Below are 26,184 nucleotides of genomic sequence, written 5' to 3' on the forward strand. Positions count from 1 at the left end.
CAATCTGCTGCATCTTAGAAGAATTTACATTTACCAAAGAATAAGAATTTAGTTTGGAGTCCAAAGATGGAACAGATGGTTGCGTTGGAGGCTGAACTTTGCCTGGACTTAATGAAACCTAAATAATAGAAGCTTCCAATCTACAGTCCATTCCTGGCGAATTACTTAAGTGTAGAACATGTTGATCCATCGGGCCTCTCAGAGAATCCGGAATCATAGAGGAAGCGACAACTTCGCTTTTCCTTTTCTTCCTCATCAAACAGATGTAAGCTGCACGCCCCTGTGGCATGCGCGAGACTTTAGCTATGCGCCGCAGGCGCCTCTGATGATAAAGGAGCGGTCCACGTGTGATGACGTCACTCGAGGGAAGAAAGGGCAGAAACTTGATGTTAGTTCTCCTTTACCGGGCAGTCCCACCACTTCCTGCTCCCTTCACAATCTCTCACCCCTGGCTACGCGCCGCAGGCACCTCCGATGATAAAGGAGCGGTCCACGTGTGATGACGTCGCTCGGGGGAGGAGAGGGCAGAAACTTGGCGCTAATTCTCCTTTACTGGGCAGTTCCACTGCTTCCTGCTCCCTTCACAATCTGTCACCCTCCTGGCGGGTCTGGTTTCTGATGTGGTGGCCAAATGGAAGAGAGATTGGAGTCCCGCTTTTAAAGCTAGTTTACAAAATAGTTCTTAACTGGTGGAAAGTGCAGTTCATGTTTCTACACAGAATGTATATAAACCCTCTTAGAGCTCAGAAAGCTTCGAGAATTGAGTCTGGGAGCTGTTTAAAATGTGAGGATCCAGTGGACACTTATTTACATTGTTTCGGGGAGTGTCCACATACTCATAGGTTTTGGGAAAGTCATTCTGATCTGGTGTTATCTCCTGAATTTCGCTTGTTAGATATGTTGGACGACTGTGTTGTTGATGATGATAATCTTTTCTTTTTCATCTGTTCAGTCATGGGTAATTATTAAAAAGGTTCATCTTGATTCCATGGTGCATAAGGAATCGCTACGTGTGGACAACAGAGATGCATAATCCGATGACTAGAGAGAAGATGTCAGTGATGACGTTGTTTCTGTCCAGAAAGAGGACGTTCCTGAGAGTTTGGAAGTGGATTTTGGATTCGCGGGGCACTAGAGTATGCAGCTCAGTGCACTGTCACTGCCTCTGTCAGAATCGGGGTAGGGATGAGTGGGTTTTACTTTAGGAATGGGGCTGTTTGGATGGGGTCTTGTGGTTTGTCTCATACGAATTTAAATACTTCCTGATTGATCTTATGTATTCTGGAGAGCCTGAGCTCTGGACATTTTTTGTATTCCCAATCAATAAAGAGAATTTAATACATTTTGTGCTAGACAAAAGCTTTTCCTGGTACTACGTTCCGTGCTGGCCATTGAAGAGTCTGGAAATAGCACCTTCAGCAAGAAGTGGAGTCTCCAGTACTTTAGTAGTAGGGGTGTGCTTTCATTTGCCTATGTTATGGGTGGCCAGCTCTGGTCCTCGAGAGCCACAAACAGGTCAGAATTTCAGGATATCCACGATGAATATACATGAGAAAGATTTGCATACAATGGAGGTAGTGCATGCAAATCTACAGTATGTCATGCATATTACATAACAACATAAGAGTTGCCATACTGGGTCAGATTAAGAGTCCATTAAGCCCAGTATCCTGTTTCCAACAGTGGCCAATCCAGGTCACACGTACCTGGCAGGATCCCAAGGGGTAGATTGATTCCAAGCTGCTTATCCCAAGAATAAGCAGTGGATGTCTGCAGTTCCACCTTAATAATGGTTTATGGACTTTTCCTCCAGGAACTTGTCCAAACCTTTTTTTTTTTTTTTAAGGTTGCTCGTACAGGCATAAGATGGTCACGCTTGACCCTGAGCTTTATCTGTTGAAAGAGATTGACCTGAAAAGGTCCTGGATTCTGCTCATTAACACTGGCGCTCTTTCAGTGTACATGGCTGGCCTTGCTTACCTGAGTCCTGGCGTTTACTGTACATCCCACACTATCTGCACCTATCCAGGCCTCCATTTTGTACTTCCTAGGGTCAACGTTCATTTTCCCCTTTTACCATAAACCTCTTCCCCCACTCAATACACAAACTTCCCAGACACTGCCGTGTTTACACAGTTTATCACAATGCTGGAGGCATTTCGCCCCAATAGGAAGTTGATATATATATATATATATATATATATATATATATATATATATATACACACACACACTGTAAGAAAGAGGAGATTATAGAACTGAGAGGCAGTGCTGCCTGTGAGGGAGCAGGCAGGAGGGAGGCATTGGGGGCTATCCTCTGTCAGGGTCTTATCTCCAGGAAGATAAGGCCAACTGGGATCCCCTCCAGAGGCCCCTTTAGTGTTTCAGTAGCACAGGAAGTTCTCTGGGTGGGGAGAGAGATTAAAGAGTAGGCAGTAGAGATGGCATCCGAAGCTGCTAGGAGCTAGGATTCTCATCCCGGATCGGCGCTGTCATATGTCTTGAAACCATTTGATGCACTCATATACGTAATATCAGCGAGCATGGGGAGGCTGGATGTTTCGGACATCGGCTTCACTAGTTGCAATGGCCATGTGGATTATTAACAAACTTGGCGGTAAAACATGAGAGGGGGGTCCATATTGTTGGATTAAGTGTGGGTCTTGTAAGAACCAAAGATGAAGAAGTCAAGGCCAGAAACAGTTCACCAGCAGAGATGGCGATCAACACTCTAAAATTATTTATTAGTTGCTGATTTTGGGACAGGCCAGTGTTTTGGGACAGGTCAGTGTTAGGAACAGGGTTGAGGGGTTGAGTAAAAGACATAGTGGGGAGGGGGGGAAAGAGCTAATACTGTTTTAAGTAAGGGAATTGTTTTTATTTATCTGCCCAAATTGGTAGAGAACCAGAAAGGAAGACGACTGAGCAGGCTGATTGGGCGAATTGGGTTTATCTGCCTTAATTTACTGTGTTACTGTATTTAGTAAAAGATTGGTTATTCCTGGCAATGATCTTCAACTAACTGGGAGCTAAAATCCTTCATCCCTACGGACTTTGATCTGTGGGCGAGATTATCCTTTGTTCTTGGAGATTAATCAGAGCAGCGAGAGGTGAGAGTCCATTGCGCGTACAAGTTCACAAAAGCCTTCAGGCCTCGTTTCCAGCTTTTCCCCAGGGGAGCATGAGGTACACTGAGTTTGTCAGTACAGAGGGGTTGCCTGTGCTTTCACATCCTTTAAGGACTGGGCTGACTTGGAGACCCAGCACGTGGGTGAAGATGGTCTTTCTCCTGCCTAGTTCATTGTATTTGAGCTACCTCTGGGGCCGATGCAATAAAGTGCGCCCACCCTAGCGCACAGGTTTATACGCTGGATTATACGCTAGACTAGTGCTGGATGCAGTAAGGAGATTAGCGCGTTCAAAACGCGAACCTGATAACACCTGTCAGATGTTAATAGCTAATGTCCTCATCTACCCCCCCGATGCAGTAAAGCGCTGGGCGCCCAATGTACACTTTTCAATGCGGCAAATTTAACTCCAGCCTCAGAGGTGGAGTAAAGTCAGCTTACAGTCAAGGGCTCATGATAGACATTAAACAGTAGGTTCTCTGTGTTGTGATAAGTGTGTCCTCCCCCCTTACTATCATTGTGACACTTTAATTTACTGCTTTTGAGGGAGAAAAATAACTGTATATTTTCACTTCATTAAAAAAAAAATGCACTTTTCCTATCGCCACACAATTTGGATGTCCATAGCTAGGGGCGCCTAATTTGCTGAGGTTGCTGAAGTGAATTATAGTGAAAAAAAAAAAATAAAAAAAGGGAGCAGGATGAAAACGGACGATCCCGTTGAGCATCCGCTGCAGTTGGGCGCACGATATAATAAACTATCGTGCGCTACGGATGTTCAATTCTCTGTTAGCGCACCCGTTTCAACGCTGCCTCTCATTGCTGACTTACATCGGGCATACAGGGGGATGATGTTGCGCGCGCGTTAGGAAAAGAGGCGCCCAATATGAGCGCCCGTTTTCAGCGCACGTCTTATTGCATGGGCCCCTCCGTCTCTGGCGCCATTTAACAAGCACAGCACGTGGTGGAATGATTGCACTTCAGCAAGGGAATGAGTGTCTGTTATAACATTATGTCATGTTTTTATGATATATAATTATTAAACTGTTTTATGTGTATTGGATTATACGAGTTACTGTGAATGTTGAGTTGTAGTTCACATTGCACAATGTAATTGGAGCTAGCAGGATATAAACCTGCTAAATAGTTTTTTGATGTTAATGGTTTTCTTGGAAATAATAAGTCCCCGGGTATTTGGTATCACCTAGATATAGGCTGACTGGGGTTTTTTTTTTTCTGTGCTCCTGCCCTTTGCATATTAATGGTGTTTATACATAGTAATAATTGCCTTGGATTTATTGAAAACTGACATGGAGTCGTTCCTTCTCACAGGCATCACGTGGGGGAAGGTGGTGTCCCTCTACGCCGTGGCGGCTGGCCTGGCTGTAGACTGTGTGAAGCAGGCCCAGCCAGCTATGGTGCACAGCATTGTGGACTGCCTGGGGGAGTTTGTGCGCAAGACGCTGGTCACGTGGCTGAAGAGGCGAGGAGGATGGGTGAGTGATGGGTTTCCAGTTTTTTGCTGAGTTGATGTGAGTGCTGATGATAGTGGGATGTGGAAACTGCTGGAAGGAGCCGGGCATGTGAGCAGGTGTTTTGCAGGCTTCTGCTGTATGGAGTTCATCCCAGGGGCATTTACAGTTTTTCCCCAGTTAGGAGACACCTTGGTGGCAAGGGTTATTCCCTGTGAGAAAGGGCAATAGCCTATCAGTTTCCTAACTGCAGTACCAATATTCTCCAGCTTCCCTTTACCCTTCTGGAAAAGTAATTTCTCAGCACCTTCTGCTATTCCAGCGTAAAACTCCACACAGGCCTGCCAGTGCACCTCCGTCCCGACCTGTAATAGTAGCTGAATTTAATCCTCTTTGAAGTGGCTGAAAGGTAGAATAGAAATCAAATACATACATAAATAAAGTACCACATGAATGAGTCCCCTCAGCACAACTCTGCAACGTACCATAATCCGGCCCTCACCACCCCTCCTATTCTGGCACCGAGCTCCCGCAATCAGCTCTGCCAATGCATCTCAATCCTGCCCTGCAGCACCCCCTACCATCCCAGAAGCAAAACCCCACCCACAATTCTGACAGTGCATCTCGATCCTGATATAAAACACACTTTACCTTACCGGTACAGAAACTCCTACACAAAGCTCTGCCACTGCACCTCAGCACCGAGACCCTACAGGCCGAGCTGCCAGTGTATCTCAGCTCTGCCCCGCTCCACCCATGCATGCATTCTCTTCCAAAATCTCTGCATGGCAATCTTGTGAATTATTTGTCAGTTCTGTTCCATTTATACCTTGCAAACTGTGCCCCGATGACACGGAAAGCAGAATCCCCATTTCTGATGTCACCAAAACGTGAGTGCTTGATTGTGATCAGGTGTTAATCAGCCGGTAAGCAGCTGGACAGGAAGCTGGGGGTCGGGAGACGGGGACACACCCCTTCATAAATCCCGAGCATGAGTTCTGAGGCAGAGCTGAATGTTGCATTATTTGTTTCCTTTCCCTGATAGCCTTCTGGTGCTTGGCTGCTCTTACTGGGGCCTGGACTGAAGGAATCGCTTGCTCAGTGCCACTTTCTTCCTGACGGTTGTCCCTTTATGATATTGATTTTTCTTGGCACCAGGTTTGGAATTTCCTTAAGCACCTGCCCTTCCCCCTCCACCCCCCCCCCCCCCTCCTTTCTCATAACACTAAGAAACATTCAATTTTGCCAAGAATAACTTTTCCTCAGCAGCAGTCCAGTGTGTTTTAGTTTCTAAGGCAGGAGGGAGGCTGAAACTGCCATTGCCCCACCCCAAGGGATGGGCGAACCTCTTCTGGAAACTCTTTGTTCTCCTTCCCATCCAGCTCTCGTGGTAGAGTTGCATGTGCACCCCGTACCCTCCCTGCTTCCTGTCACGTCCTCTCCTGCACATAATTCAGGTAAACGCAGCAAACTCCGTCTCCAAGAGCTGCTTCCCCGAAATGTTCCTCATAAGCAGCTTTCTCCCTTCCTCAGAGAGTGCTGCCAGTCCGAACAGCAAAAGCCTGAGCAGGGAATGAAAGGCAACTCTCCCACTTGGCAGCCAGTATTGGCACCTTGATCCAAGTCAACCAGGACCAGCTGATCCAGGCCTGTTCTTCTAAACCAAGCATTTAATTACATTCTGGGATGCTTCCAATTAAAGATACAAGACTTCCTACCTCAAAATGTAGAGGAATGGGATTGAAAGAAAACAGCCTGGATTTACCCAAGTCAGCTAACAGAGCACAACACTCTGCTAATGCAGAGCTGGGACAATTCCAGTCTTCAAGGGCAAGAGCCACAAACAGGCCTGCAGTGTGAATGGAGTTTCCCTAGCCCCACCGGACTGGCTGGTATTGTCGACAGATGAGAGTCTCCTTAGTTGGGGAGCTCACAGTCAGGAGCTGACAGCACAAGGACGCTGGAGTGCAGAAGAGTCTCTGGAACATCTGTCGGCTGGAAGCAGGGCGGTCCAGTTGGTATGTTTATAGTTCAGCAACAGGCTGCAGGGTCGACTGGTCCGAATAATGTTGGACATTGCAACGACTGTGGCTTACATCAGTCAGCAGGGAGGTACCAAGAGCCAACAAGTGTCGCAGGAAATAGATCAGCTTATGGAACGGGTGGAGGTGCATCTCCATATGATCTCGGTCTCGCACATTGCAGGCAAAGACAAAGTAAGAGCAGACTTTCTCAGCAGGGAGAGTCTGGACCCAGGAGAGTGGGCATTGTCAGATGAGACGTTTCAGCTGATTCGGGATTGCTGGGGTCTCCCGTTCCTAGACCTGTTGGTGACTTTGCGCAGTGCAAAAGTTCCGCGATTCTTCAGCCACAGGAAAGATCCAAAGTTATTGGAGATCGATGCCCTAGTGCAGGAGTGGTCAGAAGACAAATTGCTGTATGCCTTTCCTCCATGGCCCATGTTGGGCAGATTGATTCGAAGGATTGAATGGCACAGAGGGGTAGTGCTCTTGGTTGCTCCAGATTGGCCCAGGAGACTGTGGTATGCAGATCTGCAGGCTCCTGGTAGATTCACCTCTTCGACTTCCAGTGCATAGGAACCTGTTGCAGCAGGGACCTGTTCTTCATGAAGATCCGACTCGATTTTGTCTTATGGTATGGCCCTTACTGAAAAGTGGAATCTCTGCGGTAGTGATTTCCACCTTGCTAAGAGCTAGGTGGAAACATTTCCTTGGCCTATGTGCGGGTTTGGAGAGCATTTGAGGCCTGGTGTGAGGATCGAGATTGACACTGTGAAAGGTTGTAAAAGCTTGTTTCATGAGAGAGAGCTTGATCAATGTAGCTCAGGTTCCCTGGTTGCTTCATCTACAGCATCTTCCCTGTAAGTTGGAAGAGTAAGCCCCTCTGATGTGTTAAAGATCATCAGTTTATAGGATCTTTGCAATGGTTTTCATCTGGATCCAAGGAAACTGAGATCAATCAACAAAAAAATATATACTTTTTATTGAACTAACTTAATACATTTCTTGAATAGCTTTCAGGCGTTACACTCCCTTTATCAGTCACCAGAAGGACCTTTTAGCCCCTTAACAGATCTGCATAATTTTATTGGGCTCCAAGAATGCACTGGGGTAACCTGCACGGAGCAATAGTTACAACCCTAAATAGCAGTGGTATGATTGAATCGGGTCTCTAAGAAAGCAATGACATAAGTCTGCATGGAGTGTGGGTTACAACTATAACCAACAGTGGTAGAGTAGCATCGAGCTTCCAAGAAGGCTTGGTGACCTGCATTGAGGAATCATGGTAAAACCCAATCTTCAGTGAGCATGGGGAGGCCAGATCTTTACCATAGCATTACTGGCCTTAGTGCTGAAAGGATTATTGCAAAACTTGATAATAAGACACAAAAGCATGGGTGTTGGCTTAAGTATTACTGGTTTTGTAAGAAGCATTTAAAGATGGCCACTAATGGAGTTGATGGAGGCTATCACTATGGCACATTTTGGACCTGCTTGGGACAGATGTGGAGGACAATGTTGGAGAAAATAGTCAAGGGATCAGGTAAAAGACTTGGGAGAAGGAGAATTGCTATTGGGTTGCATATGGAAATTTCTGAGTACAAGCAGGATGGCAGTCCTCGCACATGGGTGACATCATCCAGTGGAGCCCAGCATGGAAAACTTATGTCAAAGCTCCTAGAATTTTGACTGAGCCCCACAGAGCATGCCCATGGCATGCATTAAGCCATGCATCCACGCAGGATCCCTTCAGTCTTTCTCTTTCTGCAGAGCCGGGTGGTTGCAGTTGGAGTCTAATTTCTGCGGGGTTTTGTCATTTTGGTAACATTTTTGCAGTTTCCCATTGTTTCTTTCCTCTTCATCATTTGATGCAGGGTCCTGCGATCTTCCTGATAGTGTCCCTAGGTAGGTTTTTCAAGCTTTTTTTTAAAGTTTCTTTTCACAGTTGGTTCCCTTCTGGGCGGTAGTGCCATTGGGGCCCACGGGCCATTGGCCTACCAGTGCCATCGAGTTCAATTTTGTGTCTCTTTTGTTTTGCAATGCTATGTCTTCAGGGTTCCAGTGGTGCCCCTGGATTCTCATGAAAGATGTGTCCTCTGCTTGAGGACATCGCATGACATCTGGGGTTGCCGCAAGTGTGCAGAAATAACTCCCAGAACTCCAGCCCTGCTTGGATTTCATGGAATATCTGTTTGAGCACTGGAAGACCTTCATCGGCATTGGTGGCATCGACATCGAAAAACCATGGAGCTGCACCAATGGAAGTGGTGTCATCGATGGGAGGATGGCATCTGCTCCCTTGGTGTTGATGGCCAGGAGGGAACCTGGAGACAAACCATTACTCAGCTCCTCATGGTCGAAGAAGGCCTCCCTCTTAACAGCCAGAGTAGTCGAGCCCGTTCTACTAGGGCAGAGAGGGTGGGGATTTTACTCCAATTACTTCCTAATTCCAAAGAAAACAGGGGACTCTGTCCCATTCTAGAAGTTCAAGATGATTTCCCTGGGCACTTGCTCCCCTTTCTGCAAAAAGGGGCTGACTATATTCTCTTGATGTGAAGGACACCTGCACTCATGTTGAGATATTCGCTAGTCACAGGACGTATCTCAGATTTGTTGTGGGAAATCGGCACCTCCATTACCATGTTCTGCTATTTGGGCTCACATCTGCCTCACGCGTCTTCATGAAATGCTTAGCTGTGGTGGTGATACACCTACGTAAGCTAGAGGTGCTTGTGTTTCCCTGTCTGGATGACTGGCTGGTCAAGCGCACATCTTGGGCAGGAGCCCAAGGAGTTGATGCACATGACCATCCATGTATTGGAGTTGCTAGAGTTAGTCATAAACTACTCCAAATCTCAACTCAGCCCATCACCTCAATTAGAGTTTATTGGAGTTCTGCTAAACATGACTCAGGCCAGAACTTTCCTCCTGCAGCATCAGGCCATCACACTGATGGCTATAGTGGAATAGATCCAAGAAAGTCAGCAGACATCAGCTTGGCACATATTGAGGTTGTTGGGCCACATGGCTGCAACCATTCATGTTACTTTCATGTCATGTCTATACATGAGAAAAGCCCATTGGTCCTTGAATCATCCTAACCATGGATGCAGCCAACATGAGTTGGGGAGCTCATGTAGATGGGCTTTGTACCCAGGGCTCTTGATCTGCCAGGGAACATCAGTACCAGATAAACCTCCCGGAGCTCTAGGTGATTCAGTTCGCTCTATGGGCTTTCAGAGATTGGCTGTCCAACGAAGTTATCTTGGTCCAGATGGACAATCAGATGATGATGTATTATGAGGCAGTCCAGTTGTAGACTTGGGCTATCTCTCGGGGGATGGTGCTCAGGACCAACTACCTAGCAAGTGTGGAGAATGGGTTGGCAGGCAGATTGAGTCAGTCCTTAAGATCCCATGAATAGTCCCTGGACTAAAGTTTAGCAAATTAGATTCATTGGGGCCAGGTATTTCTGTGCATGTATCCTCCAGTTCCAAGGTAGCAAATACTTTGTTGAAGCTCAGGGAGGACGAGGGACTATGATCCTCATAGTCAAGACAGATTTGGTTTCTGCTCCTGTGGGAGATGTCAGTTCGGGAACTGATCAGACTGGGGACTTCTCATCATCCAGGCTCGGTAGGTTACGCCATCCAAACTTCCAGTTCCTCTTGTTCACCGCTTGGATGCTGAGAAGCTGATTGTGCAACCACTTGGCTTTTCAGATGATGTGTCTCGTATTATCTGGGCTTCCAGAAAGCCTTCCACTAGAAAGTCCTATGGACTGAAGTGGAGGAGGTTTGCTGTGTGGTGTGAGCACAAGACCCTAGATCCCTTTCCCTGCTCCACACAAAATCTGCTTGACTACCTTCTCCATCTCTCTGAAGCTGGTCTTAAGACCAACTCGGTTAGGGTACATCTTAGTGCAATTGGTGTATATCATCACCATGTAGAAGGTAAGCTAGTCTCTTTACAGCCTTTGGGGCCAATGCAAAAAAAAGTGCACTGAAAGCGGGTGCTGTCTGTTCAGTGACTGCTTTCCTAAACGCCCCCAGGCACCTCTCCTGTGGGCGTGATGCAATATTTAAATTAGGGCTCGCGCTGTCAAGGAGGCGCTAGGGGCGATTGCGAGCCACTAGCACCTCCTTCACAGCGTGTGCCTGAGAGAGGTCTGTGTGTCGGTGGCTGTCCGCTGGTTAAGAAAACTGACGCTGAATTTATCAGAGTCCATTTTCCGAACCTGACTGCCGGCACCTATGTCTGACCTGCCCTAAACTCTCTCCCCCTGAGGAAGCGTAGGGCAGATCAGAAGGAGTGAATAAATCAATATCAAAGTGTCGGGCACTTAATATTAAATTATTCTCTCCTTCACTTAATGCCACTGACATGTGACAGTGAAGGGACCAATTGCCGATTGGTCCCTTCACTGTCACATGTCAATGAAAGGACCAATCACCTTTCAGAAGGCTGTCATGAAAGGGGATTGGTCCTTTCACTGACAAATGTCAGTGAAAAGGACCAATGGGCAATAAGTGAAGGAATGAATAAATTAATATTAAGGTCCCGACAGGGGGGGGGGAGCTTAGGGCAGGACAGACACGGCTCACTGTCAAGGAGTGAGATTTTTTTTTTGCTAACCCTCTTTTGTTCCTCCGACTTAATATTGCCATGATATTAAGTCAAAGGAACTACAAAAAAGCAGTATTTTCTGTTCAATTTTTTGGGGCACTCAGAAATTAACGTCTGCTCCGGACGGCTTTAATTTCTGAGCGCAAAAATGTGCGTATTGGATGCACTTTTTTTTTTTTTGCATCGGGAGTGAATAACTAATAGCCTCATTCTCATGCATTTGCATGTGATGAGCGCCATTAATTGCCTGGTGCATTGGACACGCATTGTAGAGGCGCTAATCCCCTTATGTAGGAAGGGATAGAGAGGTGAAAAGGCGGAAGGAAAGAAAAACAATAGAGTAAATAGTAAAAATGAACTTGCCGTAGGAGGGGAGTGAGCTCTTTGCAGCACTACAAAGATCAGAGATAGTTGGGTAGGGGCAGCAGCAGAGGGCGATGTGCAGGGTGAGAGCACTGTGGTGGAGGCTGCACAATATCGCTGTCATTATATGAGGAAGTTGCTAGCAGGTTTTGGGTGGAATTCTTGAAGGTTGACTGATAAGATCCCTTATCTGCTGCTGTTGCCTGAAGTTTCAGGCTTCACCACTTCCCCTGCTTGTGTCTTTTGTATGTTATCACTCCATGGTGTGTGCTCCCTCTGAGAATGCAGGCTCCCAGCTTTTATTATATTAACTCAGTTTGAAAATCAATTACTTAATTTTGGTCACATATTTGTTCCATTTGTAAAAACATGCCTGAGCCACAGTGTGATCTAAGGACTATACCTCTGTGATGGACAACCATGTGACAGAAGCCACCAGTCTAAGACTGCTAATAAATTGCTTGAAACAAAAACAGATTATAATGTCATGCACACAATTATCAGCCAAAAATGACTGACTACACAAGCAAAAAAAATGATTCAACTCACCCTCCCACACAACGATCATGCCTTCCATCTGGTTTTGAAGCATGACAGATCCCAGTGTAGATGTGAGCAGAGAGAGTGTTTCAGAGACCTTTGACTTCAAAAGTCCAACTTCCCACTCTGGTCAAATTAAGACACAGGGAACCCAACTTTGAAAACTCTCCTTGGTACACCTGAAAATGAAGGTCCCTAATTACAGGGAGGTCGATATTCAGAAGTCATTTAGATAGATAACATAATATCTCTGAAGATATCCGAGTAAGTAGTGAGTAGTGAGTTATCCAGCCACATGAGCCAAGATAACTTTAGGCCTAACCGACCAGATCCAATCACTGGTAAGAGTTAAAGTTATTCAGTTACATGTAACCTGATAACTTTAAACAAGAATATTCAGCAGGATGTTTATCCCCTAAATATACTGGACAAGTTATTTGGCTAACTGTAGCAAGATAATTTGGCCTCTAAACGGCCTTCTGAATATTGGCCTCAAACTATCTGGTGGGAGCCACACAGTTTATAAAATATTGCATATTTCTGCCCCAAAAGTACATGGATATATCTCAGTATATTTGTAATGCAGGAACAGGCATATTTTCCTCTACTTATTATATAAAAATACATGCATACATTTTATGTGCATTATAATGAACAATTCATGAATAAAAACCCACAATTAAACATGGGGGCAGGTTTTTTATAATGCAAGTGTATATTCTGCTTCTGAAAATACTTGCATGTGTTCTTAGAATCGCCAGTTCACCTAGACCCTCCAGCACGTCACCCTGCACCCCCACCAGTTCACCCAAAAACTGCAGACAAAAAATAAGTCTAGTTTCAATTGCGTGAGTCAATTAGCAGGTGTAAAAGTGTTCAGACAAGTTCAGTGATGTATATGCATATACTGCTTACAAAATAGCAACTTGCATGCATACTCCTAAACCCTGCTCTGGAATGCCCCTAGGCCACCCCTTTTTTTCCTATTATAACAATTTACATACAACACTGCAAGTACGTATGTACTCTTGAGGTTTATAAAATAGAATACATGCACATACAGGCTAATTTTATGCACACAGCCCTGCGTACCTTGCATCTAGAATGTTTACAAGATGTCTTCCAGATAACCTCAACTCCCATGGAGTACAGGGACAGTTTACATAGCATCTTTCATACAAAACAGAGCCCAAGGTAACATAACACAGTAAATGATAGCAGATAAAGACCAACATAGCCCATCCAGTTTGCCCAGTTGAGAGTCGCCCACTTTAAGTAGATGGGTATAAAAGAAGAGTTGCTTACCTGTAACAGGTGTTCTCCAACGACAGCAGGATGTCAGTCCTCACACATGGGTGACATCATCCGATGGAGCCTGGCATGGAAAACTTATGCTAAAGTTTCTAGAACTTTGAGCCCCACTGAGCATGCCCACAGTATGCTTTATACCATGCGTCCACTCAGGGCCCCTTCAGTCTAATAATTTAGCTAAAGAAAATCTATGAAGTGGAGACCCAGCTCCACACGGAGGTGAGCGGGTCTCCTGAGGACTGTCATCCTGCTGTCCTCAGAGAACACCTGTTACAGGTAAGCAACTCTGCTTTCTCCAAGCAGGATGGCAGGCCTCACACATGGGTGAATCCCTAGCTACAGGCAGCCCCCCAACAAAAAAGGGGGACAACAAAAACAGTGGCAATGGGCACAACCACAACAATATTGCTGTTGGCAAGAGACCTTTTTTTTTTTTTTTTAACTGTATATGTATATACCCTAAGGGGCGATCTGGAACAAAAGCGACGGGCCCTAGGCAGGAACAGAGATGGGCTCTATACTTCAAATAAGTTCCATAGGACAGACTGGCCAAACCTGCTGTAACATCGGCCATCCCTGTGCAAACAGTAGTGGGAATTGTTTGCGTGGCGAGAACTCCAGGTTGCAGCCTTGCAGATCTCCTTTATGGGAAATGATTGCAGGGGAGCTACCGATGCTGCCATGGCTCAGACAGTGAACTTCGACATGGCCCACCAAAGACAGGCTCACCCAGGCATAACAAAAAGAGGTGCAATCTACTAACCAATTGGAGAGCATTTGTTTGGCAACAGCGATCCCCAGCTTGCTCTAATCAAAAGAAACAAAAAGCTGGGTGAACTTTCTGTGGGCTTCTGTCCATCCAAGATAGAAGGCCAAGGCTCTCTTGCAGTCCAAACTGTGCAGGGCTTGTTCACTGTGGTGAGAATGAAGCCTGGGGAAAAATGTTGGAAGGTCAAGTGACTGGTTAAGGTGCAATTCCAACACCACCTTAAGCAGGAACTTAAGGTGCCTACGAAAGACCACCCTACCATGAGAAAACATGGTAGTGTAAGGTGGATAAGTCACTAAGGCCTGTAGCTCACTGACCCTGTGCGCTGAAGTAACTGCCTTCAAAATTACGACCTTCCAGGTCAGGTACTTCAGTTCACAGGAATACATTAGCTCAAAGGGAACTTTCATCAACTTGGACAAAACCATGTTTCCAAATACCTCTACTGCCTCTCCTCTGTTTCCCCCCTCTTCCACATGCAGACCCTATCTCATAAGATCCTTGACACAGACCCTGAACCCCTCTTGGCAGCTCCTCTCTGGACTGCCTCCACTCTCTCCACATCCCCTCACATGCACAGCTCACAGAACCAGACACAATCCTCTTCTTTTTCTCCCTTCCTTAAATAAGTAACTGAGATTTGGGCTAGATACTGTACAACGAGGTCAGCATGTGAAGGTAGTCAGTGAGACTCGGCTAGAGAAAATTAAACTCTACTTGTTTTTTTTCTCAGCCTCTCAAACCCCTCGCCCCTTTCACCACTTGAAACGTATCTCTGTCTCTCTCACATTATTTCCTGTAACAATTGCCTGACCATGGCTGGCAACCTGTGGCCAGTGCCAACTCACCACCTCGCTGCCTCCTCCCCGAATGCTGCCATGCTGCCCGAAAGCCGCTGCTGCTTGCTACAGTAGGCGCACGCATGCATCCCAATCTTAAAGGCCCCACGGCAGGAACTCCCCGCTGCACCCTCCGATGACATCCATCATGCCAGGCCATTGAAACACCAGCTGAACAACAAGACGCAACCTCAGCAACAGGTCCTCCTACGTTCTGCCAGCGTGTGTTGCTCTTCCAAGATCCTGCCTTGATCCAACTCATTGCCTTGTTCCAGTTCCCGCCTTTCATCGTCCATGTCCTGGGCTCTGCGTCCCGCCTTGCCTCCCACTCCCCAGCCTTGCCTTTCAGTCCCTGGCCTCCTGCTCTTTCCCCGTTTCTCTCTGCCTGATCTCTCGTTGTCGTCTTGGATCGTTTGCCTGGATGCCAACTTTGCTTACTGCCTGCCTTGTCCCTCTGCCTGGATCCCAGCATCGCTTGCCTTCTGCCTGCCTCGACCACCTGCCTGGATATTGACACCACTTGACTGCCACCTGCCTTGACTGTCCGTGCCGCTCCCTGTCCAGACACTTGGACCACTCTCTTACTGTGAACAGGCTCCTAAGTCCTGCTGGCCTCAGACTCCAAGGGCTCATCCTGCAGGGGAAGAGGTTGGTGTAGGCAAAGCCTCCTCCTTCTCGCCTGAGCCGGTAGCGTGTCTGCCTGCTGTCGGCATGGACCCAGCCTGTGCCTCGCGAGCTGGGTAGTCTCAACTCTGCCGAAGGACTCGCACACCGTGACATTTCCATTGTGAAACCACCTTATTTTGGTCCTTCTAGATTGTTATGATTTATGTGCTTTGACTTTCTCTATTAAATCAACTCTATTCTTTATTGTCCCTGCCTATACCCCTTCCTGCTGCCGCCTGAATAGCCCCTGTTCTCTTTCTTCATGCTGCTGGAATATTTTACATCAATAAATCTTAATTCACCATCCAATAATAATCAAAAGCTCTGGAAAGATTTATTGCTGTATTGAAATATATTCACCCCTTGGGTTGATTATTTTACAGGAATATTTTACATTGCACCAGTTACTCTGAATGCTCACTAGCTCAATTTAGAGTAAGATTCAGGACGGTGAGATTGCAGTTTGTTGGTGATTGTGTTAGTGTGGGGGCTGCTCTCGGCTTCAGGGACAGGTGCCAAAGAACAGAAAACAGTCTGGGCTCCAGGCTTTGTAACAAAAGAGTACTTTATTTTTATATAAAACAAAATAGGGAAACCTGCTCACCTCAGCAGTATTCTCTTAAAAGTCAGGGTACACAGACATACAAGAGTTTTAGAAGTGTCTGGAACTTCCTTCTCTCATTCTAGGCCTTTTATTCCTCCCTGGGCCGTGGTATTTATTCCTCTCCCCAGGGGAATGCAGTGCTCACTGAGATCCCCTTCTGGCTGGGTCTTAAGGTGGACTAGGCTAAATGCCTGATCCTGGTCTTTTAAAATATCCCAGTTATAATACTGACGAAAGTAAAACAGCTGTTGAGAACCTGTTTTCTGTATGCCTGTGAAGTTACCAGGAACTGAGTATGTTTGTATGATTACTTATAGTTGGCCGCATCAAATGAACTGATGTGCCATCGGGCCTGTGCTATGCAGTTTTGCTTGTGCTGAAAGGCCCCGTGAGATTGCCACTCAGCTCGTGTAAGTTCCAGACAGAAAAGGTTGGGAGTCCCCCCTGTCTGATTCCACAGAAAGCATAAAACAAAATTTGTGTTAATCCTCGCCGTGACTTACTGTGCATGTAGTAATGAAAATGGAAATTCTGAAAGCATGATAAAAAGGGCTCAGATGTGATTAACCCATTTCATAGCAAAATTCTTAACCATCAAATAACACAATTGCTGGAGGAGGTCAGAAATCGGTCTGTATCTGCCATTCATACATTATCACCATTTGCCAATATCATCGCAGCCTTTCTTGCATGGGGCGGTCTGGTAGTCCAAGAGTAAAGGGATAGTCTGGAGCCCTCGGTTTGGCCAAGGAGCCCCTCATGTGGCAGGGGGACAGGCAATTAGCTAACATCCACAGTGCACGCACCAGAAACATGCCGCTGCCAGGCTTCCTGCCATAAAGCTGCAGTGAATGAAACTCTGTACTTTGTGTGTTTGAAAGAAATCCAAACAACAAAAAAACCCCCCAAAAAAAACAACAGCCCGAAGAAAACAAGTGAGGATTGAATGAACCCTGGGATTAGTTTATAGGGGTGGAAGGGTGGAGAGCCCAGTTTTATCTGTGAACAGACACTGTCTCTAGGATGGAAGGAGTAAGTGAGAGAAGCCAGATGGGGAAAATAAGAGAAAGAGGAGGCGGGAGGAGAGAACACAATAGCGGCTCCGATGATGAATCTGGGACTGAGTGTGGGTGACACCAGCTTTTTCAGTTTATTCAGTGGGGAAGAGTATGCTTGCAATTAAACCGACGTTATAAGCAGTACATTCACATAATATGATTCATTTTCCTTGGAAGAAAGATAGTAGGACTTTGAAAACAGGATCTCGTAGTTAAAAGGGGCCTTATTCAAACCTTTTAGGCGTATATGTCATAAGCACATAAGACATGTCATGTTGGGTCACACCAAGGTCCATCAAGCCCAGCATCCTGACTGACAATGGCCAGTCTGGATCGCAAGTCCCCGGCCGATCCCATGAATTAGACCTATTTCCTGTTACTTGTTCCCTGGGATAACAGTAGCTTTCCTTAGTCTATACCACTATAGGAGGGCCAGCTAGTAACTCGAGGTGAGGTTTTGGCGGTCTAGGGTTTTGGGGCCACATTTTCATGCAGAGTGAGACATAAGAACAGCACCGTAGACCTCAGTAAAGATTTGACGTGATTTGGAGTGAGGAACGTCAAACTAAGATGTGATTATTTCCTTGTTCTCTCACCCTAGCTTGGTAGTACCCTGGTAGAGAGTCCATCATGCTAGGGTGAGAGAACATTGTAGAAATCTCATCTTACTTTGACTTTTCTCACTCAAAACTGTTATGGTTATTGATGTTTGAGTGGATCCTTTGACACTGTGGCAGCTGACCATGCCCAAGGGGGTAGTCCCGTGAGGGACCACGGTGTCAGGCTAGACTCTGGACACACAAACACAGATTTGAATCTTTATTTAAACAGTTTTGGAAACCACCAGTGGTGGCAGTAGTGAGTAGTAGATGTTGAGCCCAGATGGGCACATATCCCACAGGGTGCTAGAACAGCGAATCCTCTGCTTGGCTGTGCTGTAGTGGAAAGACACTGAGAGTTATGAGTACACAGTGAGAAACATACAGAGTCCCAGGTAGAATAGGAGAAGCTCCGAGACAGGGAGAGCAGGCCCTCGAGGAGCGAGTACCTGATCCCTTAGAGTAGAGAGACTCAGTGGTATTGTACTCACACAGCGATTCCACTAGACGAGAGGTCTGGCACTGGAACAGAGGGCAGGCCCTCGAGGAGCGAGTATCTGGTTCCAGGGAAACAGTACTATGGAATAGATGGTAGTTGTACTCACAGATGGAAACTGTTATTGAAGTCTTCCAAGTAGAAAGGGTTGTAGATGCAGGCAGCGACTTAGGGAACATGGGCCCTCGAGGAGCAAGTACCAGTTTCCTGATAGCACCTGAAAGAAGCAGAAGAGGCCCCCGAGGAGCGGGTATCCCGTTAGCAATAAGAGTTCCAGATAACGCTGGAGTGGCAGAGTAGCTTCGGTACGGAGAGCGAATCCCATCCGTAGAGTTCCGGAGTTGCTAACTCGATTAGCTAGCAAAAGTTGTAGGCTTAAATATCCGGGCAGCGTAACGTCAACTCAGGAGGACGCCCCTGAGGTTCGCGCCAACGAGGAAATAAAGATGAGGGTGGCATGCGCGTGCGCCCTAAGGTACCTTGGAGGAGCATGGCGGGAGGCAGCACCAAAGCCGGTCCAGGGACGCTGGAGAGGATGGCAGACAGACACCGTGGCAGCCAGTAATCCGAGGTGAGTGGGAGGAGCTGCAAGAAGAGTGAGGTAGGTGAGGCGAAGCCATCGTAGACCGACGGTCGCAACACAAATCACATCAAATCTTCACCGAGGTCTACCGTGCTGTTTATACACCTCACTCTACATGTAAAACTGGCCCCAAAACTCTAGACCACCACCAAAACCTCACCTTGAGTTACTAGCTGACCCTCCTGTAGCAGTATAAATAGTTGATTACTATGTGTGCCACCCCAGTGGCTCTCTCTCTCTACCTACTCCACTCCAGTCCACTCCCTGTCCCCTCTCCCAAAATGCCCGAAACAGAATTATCAATATTTATCGCAAATTGCGTTTCGGCCATTTCGGGCATATCGCAGAGCTTAATGCTAGGAAGAAAGGTGTAGTTATTTCTGGTGTTCAAAGCATGTGATAGCGTGCATTACGCTATCGCACGGTGCAACAATGCCCCTCATTTTCATTGATCCCTCCCCAGTCTCACTTCTTTGAATAAATTTGAAAAATTTGCATTTGTGCTGCGCATTGCAATAAATATCGCATGTGTTATCGCGGGCGTTACCACCATAACGCATTTTGATGAATGACCCGGTTAGCTGGTTAGTGTAATATTCAGCAGCAATGTCCTCCTTTGCAGTGTTCAGTATGTAACCCTTAGCATACTTAAACATTCCTTCAGCCTTGGCTATTTCCACAAGTCTGAGCAGTTCAATCTTATTATGCTGTTATCTTTCTGTTTCCTCATCACCACCAAATGGTCTGTCTTCACAGAGAACCCCTTCAAAGCACCCTTAGAAATCACTCCTATCTATGCCCTTCTCCTCTACCACCAACTTCCAGCTGCATGCTTTCTACCTCGCTGATTGTATTGTTGGAATAATCTTCTTGAAGCAGTGTGTCATGTTTCCTCTCGTATTATTCAAATTCAGTCTAAAAACCTACCATTTGAGTTTGCTTTTAAATCTTAACCCTTGATTATCCCACTTACAGTTTTAATGATTTTAACTATTTTCTTAAAAAGTTAAATTCCCAAAGTCTCTTTTGCCTTGGATTTTTCTCTTGATTTGATTGTCAAGGCCTGACTCTTATGTGTTTTTGTATAGCACTGCATTTGTTGAGTAGAAGTATAGAAGTGATGAGTAATAGTAGTAATTTGCAGTGCTAATTGGCTAAGCACCTCATTTACTAAACATTTTTCCCATAGACACAGAATAGGCGAAAAGCCTTAGTAAATCAGGCCCTAAGTTAGGCCAGGGAACCCAGTCACACAGAGCTGTGCTAAATTTAATGGTCACATTTTGACCAACAAATTTAGCTGAATTTTCAACTGAAAAGCTAGGCAATAATTTCCAGCTGAAAATGTTCCTAAAGATAACCAGTTGACATTAACCAGTTAACTTTGCCATGCAGGAAAATTGGACCCTATTATGTCAAGTTCTGGAGGCCATAACTCTAAAATGGTATAGGCAGATTACGGGTGGTCCAGGGAAAGACTACTAAAATGATTCTGGGTCTGCACCAAAAGCCATATGAAATAGGTTTTAAGGACCTAAACCCTAGAGCAGTGGTTCTCAATCGGTGTGTCACAACACACCAGTGTGCTGCCAAGAACACGCAGGTGTGTCGCCACACTTCCCGGTTCCCTGCTGACCCAGCTGCTCCCCCTACCCAAGCGAAATAGGTCCTCTGCCCGGGCTTAAAATGCTGATAGCCCGGGTGGAATGTGGCAAGAGAGCTGGAGTCAGCGGCACCGGCACGGTCTCTTCTTCCCACGCCCAGGAAGAGGAAGTGGTGAGCAGCAGGTGCATGCACGGGAAGAAGAGACCATGCTAGTGTAGTCAGCGTCTGCCCGAAGAAAAGAAGAGAAGTGCGGCCTGAAGGATGAGCAGCACAGCTCGGAGTAAAATGAGAAACAACGTCAACCCTCGCGCCCGACGGGACGCCTTTCTCCGCAAGGGCTGAAAATAAAGGAGGTTGCTGCTGCCTATAGGGTTGGGAGGAGGCTGCTGCTGCCGCTAGTTCTGGGGGGGAGAGGGGAGAGAGAGAGAGTGAATGAGCAAGCATGTGTGTTTGAGATCCTGTGTGTGTGTGTGTGTGTGTGTGAGTGAGTGAGACAGCATGTATGTGAATGATTGAGAGCCTGTATATGTGAAAGAGAGTATGTGTGTGATTGAGAGCTGGTTTAGGTGAGGGAGCATGTGAGTATGTAATTGAGAGCCTGTGTGAAAGTGAGAGAAAGAGAGAGATGCGTGTCTGTGTGTGAGAGCTGGTTTAGGTGAGGGTGCATGTGAGTATGTAGTTGAGAGCATGTGTGAAAGTGAGAGAAGGGGAGAGAGCATGTGTGTAAGCATGTGAATGAGAGTCTGTGTGTGAGAGAAAAAGACAGCATGTGTGTGTGTGATTTAAAGCCTGTGTGTGTGTGTAAGCGTGAAAAGATAGACAGCATGTGTGTAAATGTGTAATTAAGAGCCTATAATAAGTGAGAGAGAAAAAGCATGTGTATATGTGAGAGATTGAGAGCCAGTGTGAGAGAGAGAGAGAGGAGAAAGTTGCAAGCAAACCATCCCTCCTCCTGCTAATTCAAAACAACCTCAGGACACCTGGATATCAAACGTTCCCAGGCATGCAGAGCAAAACATTTTTTGTATCCTTATTATTTTTCATTACTGGGTATTTGTGTCTGCTATTTTGAAATATTTTATTGGTATCTAGAAATTTTTTGTATGAGTTTTTAATTGGATATTCTATTCATCAGCTGTTTTGAAATAATCTGTTCTTTTTGTTAGTATGATTTTCTGCTACTGATTTTATATTTCTTGTTTTGTTTTATAAGGATGGGTGATGTTTCTTTTTTCCTTTATTACACTGCATACAGAGACTCTGGCTTGCTGCGGTTTCCAATTCAGGTTTTGTCTGCATGCTTCTAGTTATGTGTTTTGGTCTCTTTATTCTTTGTTAGGTGAGGGTCAGAACATGTGATTCAGGTGAGGTTTTCTGCTGGCGTGTAGTTTTTGTGTAGGGCTCTATAGCAGCCTGACTTGGTCCGTTTTCCTAATAGAGATGTATTGGTGTCTTAAGGCCTGGTGAAATATTTCAAGTGTTGCCTTTTCTTAGGTAAGGTGGTTACTATTTAAGTGCTGGAAATTGGTGCTGTTTTAGTATGGGATGTTTACTATTTATGCAATTTCTGTTCAGACAGAAAACGTATCTTTTCCTTGTGTCATTTTTAACAATAAAAATAATACTGGTCCTTTATTTTTTATTTCCGCTGTGAATTGTAATGAGCAGTGTGTCACACATGTGAGTGTGGTCTGTTAGGTGTGCCATGATGGGAAAAAGGTTGAGAACCACTGCCCTAGAGGAGAGGAGAGACAAAGGAATATAATAGATTTTCAGATATCTCAAAAGATATAAATCAGGCACTAAAAGCCAATCGTTTTCAGAGGAAAGATTATGCTAGAACAAGAGGTCATGATGTGAGCCTCCAAGGAAGTAGACTCAGGATCAACATACAAAATATTTAACAGAAGGGGTGGTAGATGCTTGAAATGAACTTATAGAGTTGATGGTGAAGATAAAAATGGTAGCAAAATTAAATAATATATGGGACAAGTACAGAGAATACCTAGTGGTGAAGAAGTGAAGGGGAAGCTAGTGACCAACTGGGGTCTATGACATTATACCAGGAATTACATTGGGCAGACTATATGAATCTACTAGTCCTTTTCTTCTGTCATTTGTTGGACAGTAGGGTTACAAGTTACAGTATTATAAACCCCCTATCCTTCACGCCTTCAAGTGCAGAGGTAATGAGTGCAAAACAAAGGGTAAATAAAGACATCACAGCCTAATGATAGTGCAGGCCATGGAGGGTAGCCAGGTTGATACTAGCAGGCTACAACTGTGCAGAAACCAGCCGGGTTGGTGCCAACAGGTTGGTGGTGGCCATGTTCTATCCAGTAAGATCACAAGGACCTAGGAGACTGGATGTTCATTTATTTGGATTTTGCTCACTCTTTATCATTGATAGCCCAAGGCAAGTTATATTTAGGTACTGTAGGTATTTGGATGAAAAGCTCACTAGTTTTGCTAGCTGTTTAGATTATTACAAAGCTTGGTGGTGAGACATGGGGAGGGTTGGATTGGGTATGAGTGCTTGTATCGTCCCAGGTTGATGGAGAACCAAAAAAGAAGAATACAAAAACTGACAAATAAGGAGTGAATCTGTAAACAGTCAACCTTCTACAGCTGGCAGCTGGGAAATACCCGTTTACTGTGGACAGGAATAATTGGGCTCACTGAATGGGTCAATTGGTCGTTTTCTGCTGTCCTTTATTATGTTACTATAGCAGGCGTTCTTAAAAGGAGAATCCACTGTGTTAGCAGAGTCTGCCTAGAATTAATGAAGGAAGGATGGAAAGGCAGAGGGGATGTGCAATAGAAGAAGAAATCCTTGGATTATTAGAACAGATAGACTAAGGAAAAGAAGGAACGCCTAGCTGTCACTGTGCATTGTACATATGTCACTAGGTGTGAAATAGATTCTTTTTCTTTTACTCTGTACGTATTTATGAAAGAAAAGAGCTTCTAGGCTGGATCAGGTATGAGGGAGGAATTTGGGAGAGTAGGGTAGGGGGATGAATGAACATTTTTGGTGGCAGCTGCATGCACCAACTCCCCCCCTGGATGGGATGTCATTTTAACGCATACATGTGGATAGTAAGAGTTTTGTATGGTGTAGAGTAGGGGTTTCCAAACCTGTTTGGGGGGACTCACAGCCAGTTTTTTATGATACCTATGATGCATTTGTACGAGATCGATTTGAATGTGCTGCCTCCGTTGCATGCAAAACATATCTCATGAATATCCATTGGGGATATCCTGAAAACCTGACTAACTGGGGGGTCCCCTAGGATAGGTTTGGGAACCTCTGGTGTAGAGATACCAGAATAGTTATGTCCACTTTCTTTGAGATATGGAAAGGGAAGAACTGGGTAAAAGGGCAAGCTAAATCGAAGTGGGCATTAACAGGTCTCCAGCCTCAGCTGCATCATGTGATAATCACTTAGAAGGTCTGGATGCAGTGAAACTCACAGTTCGGGTCGTCTGAGCCTTGCCCAGCAGGAAGCACTGGCTACATGGGAGCTCACATTTCTCCAATCTCAGCAGTGTAGGCTGAACAATGATGAGTTCTGGTGGAGATTATTCCAGTATAACTGACAAATATGTCAGAGGTGGCCAGTTCAGATCCCGAAGAAGCACAAAAGGTGCCGGTGATCTGGTTTCAGGATCTCCACAATGAATATTCATGTGATAGATTTGCATGCATGGTCTGTATTATTTGCAAATCTATCTCATGCGTATTCTTTGTGGATATCCTAAAACTCAGGGCTGTTTGTGGTTCATGGGGCCTGGAGTAAGCCACCCCCTGATGTAAGGGATGACAGCACTTGTTAGTGCCGTAACGCATACCATATCATATTTCCCTTTTTGTCTCTTCCTTTGTAGGCTGACATAACAAAATGTGTGGTAAACCCGGACCCAAGCCTTCATTCTCACTGGCTCATCTCTGCCGTCTGCAGCATTGGCCACTTCCTCAAGGCCGTTGTCTTCTTCCTGTTACGAGAGAGGTGAACCTCTGGACTGCCCTCCTTCCCTCTAGCCCACCCCAGGAGGGGCAATGACCTCTGGCCTAACATGTAGTGCCTGTAAAGACTTACGTTTAGAGACAGATGACTTGGCTCAATCTGGGCGGAGTCTTCATCATTGCAGCCTCTTTCTTTCCATCACACAAGTATTGCCAGGACAGTGCGTTCTCAGATCGGGATGTAAAGATTAAAGAAGGCATAAGCATGCAAGCAGCTAACCAGACTGGTACAAACAAACTGACTTCTCTCAACCCCCTTCCCCTCAGGAGGTGGGACCTGGGAATCCTCTCCTAAAGCGAGCTGCTTTTTCATTTGTCACACGACATGCTAAGAGGTTTTGGTGGCAAAAAAAAAAGTGAAGGTAACAGCCAGCAAAGAGCAGAAAATGCATAAATATCTTCTTTGCTATGTTCTTTTGAACTCCCAGAATCCTTTTTTTTTCCAGGATTATGTTCAGACTAAATCTGTTTAGTATAGCAGTGGGTACCTTTTCTGAAACAAGTTTTGAGAGCAGTCATAATGTCTCATTCTGAATCCGTCCGGTAGACCCTAGGTTTCTCAGAAAGGAAAATAAAATGACATCTATAGGGCAGGAAAAATCCAGCCTTGTACCCATTGATTAGGATTCAGGTCTGCCAGATCGCATATAAATTCGTTCTTACTACTGCCATCTTTAATTCTTCCCAAGCCACCACTGAACATGGTTTTCCTCTGAATGATTACAAGCCTAACCAGTTTCCTGCTTATCCATGCTTGTAGTGAAATGGAAGGGACTCGTTCTGCCAGAATACAGGGGCGGATTTTAAATGCCCTGCGCGCGTAAATCCAGCCGGATTTACGCGCGCAGGGCCCTCCCGCGCCGGCGCGCCTATTTTGCATAGGCCGCCAGCGCGCGCAGAGCCCCGGGATGCGCGTAAGTCTCGGGGCTTTCTAAAAGAGGCATGTCGGGGGCGTGTCTAAAATGACGCGGCGTTGCGGGGGCGGGCCCGGGGGCGTGGTGCGGCCCGGGGGCGTGATCGAGGCCTCCGGATCTGCTTTTAGCAGGCCCTCGGGTCTGCTTTTAGCAGGCGTAAATCGTGGAACAAAGGTAAGGAGGGGGTTTAGATAGGGCCGGGGGGGCGGGTTAGGTAGGGGAAGGGAGGGGAAGGTGGGGAGAGAGCGAAGGAAAGTTCCCTCCGAGGCCGCTCCGAAATCAGAGCGGCCTCGGAGGGAACAGGCAGCGCGCGCTGGGCTCACAAGTGTGCACCCCCTTGGCGCGCGCCGACCCCGGATTTTATAAGATACGCGCGGCTACGTGCATATCTTATAAAATCCAGCGTACTTTTGTTTGCGCCTGCTGCGCGAACAAAAGTACGCGATTGCGCAAATTTAGAAAATCTACCCCACAGTGATCATCTTAGACTATGGCCCAAGTAGGGGGCAGGGAGAACGTGTACATAAAAAACAAATTTAAATTTATAGACAAGGAACCAGCTA

At 46.0% G+C, this 26,184-nt stretch overlaps 1 protein-coding gene across 1 annotated transcript in view; it reads left to right on the forward strand.

Moving 5' to 3' along the window:
* Window positions 1–25,137, forward strand: part of BOK (BCL2 family apoptosis regulator BOK) — a 40,669-nt gene extending 15,532 nt beyond the window's left edge. The window contains exons 3-4 of the mRNA XM_029616798.1: window positions 4,461–4,624; window positions 24,569–25,137. Of these exons, the coding sequence (XP_029472658.1) occupies window positions 4,461–4,624; window positions 24,569–24,694 (290 nt within the window). The 3' untranslated portion in view covers window positions 24,695–25,137. The remainder of the gene's footprint in view (window positions 1–4,460; window positions 4,625–24,568) is intronic.
* The last annotated feature ends 1,047 nt before the right edge of the window (window positions 25,138–26,184 follow it).

This window comes from Rhinatrema bivittatum, chromosome 9 (genome assembly GCF_901001135.1).
Source record: "Rhinatrema bivittatum chromosome 9, aRhiBiv1.1, whole genome shotgun sequence".
Taxonomy (NCBI): domain Eukaryota; kingdom Metazoa; phylum Chordata; class Amphibia; order Gymnophiona; family Rhinatrematidae; genus Rhinatrema; species Rhinatrema bivittatum.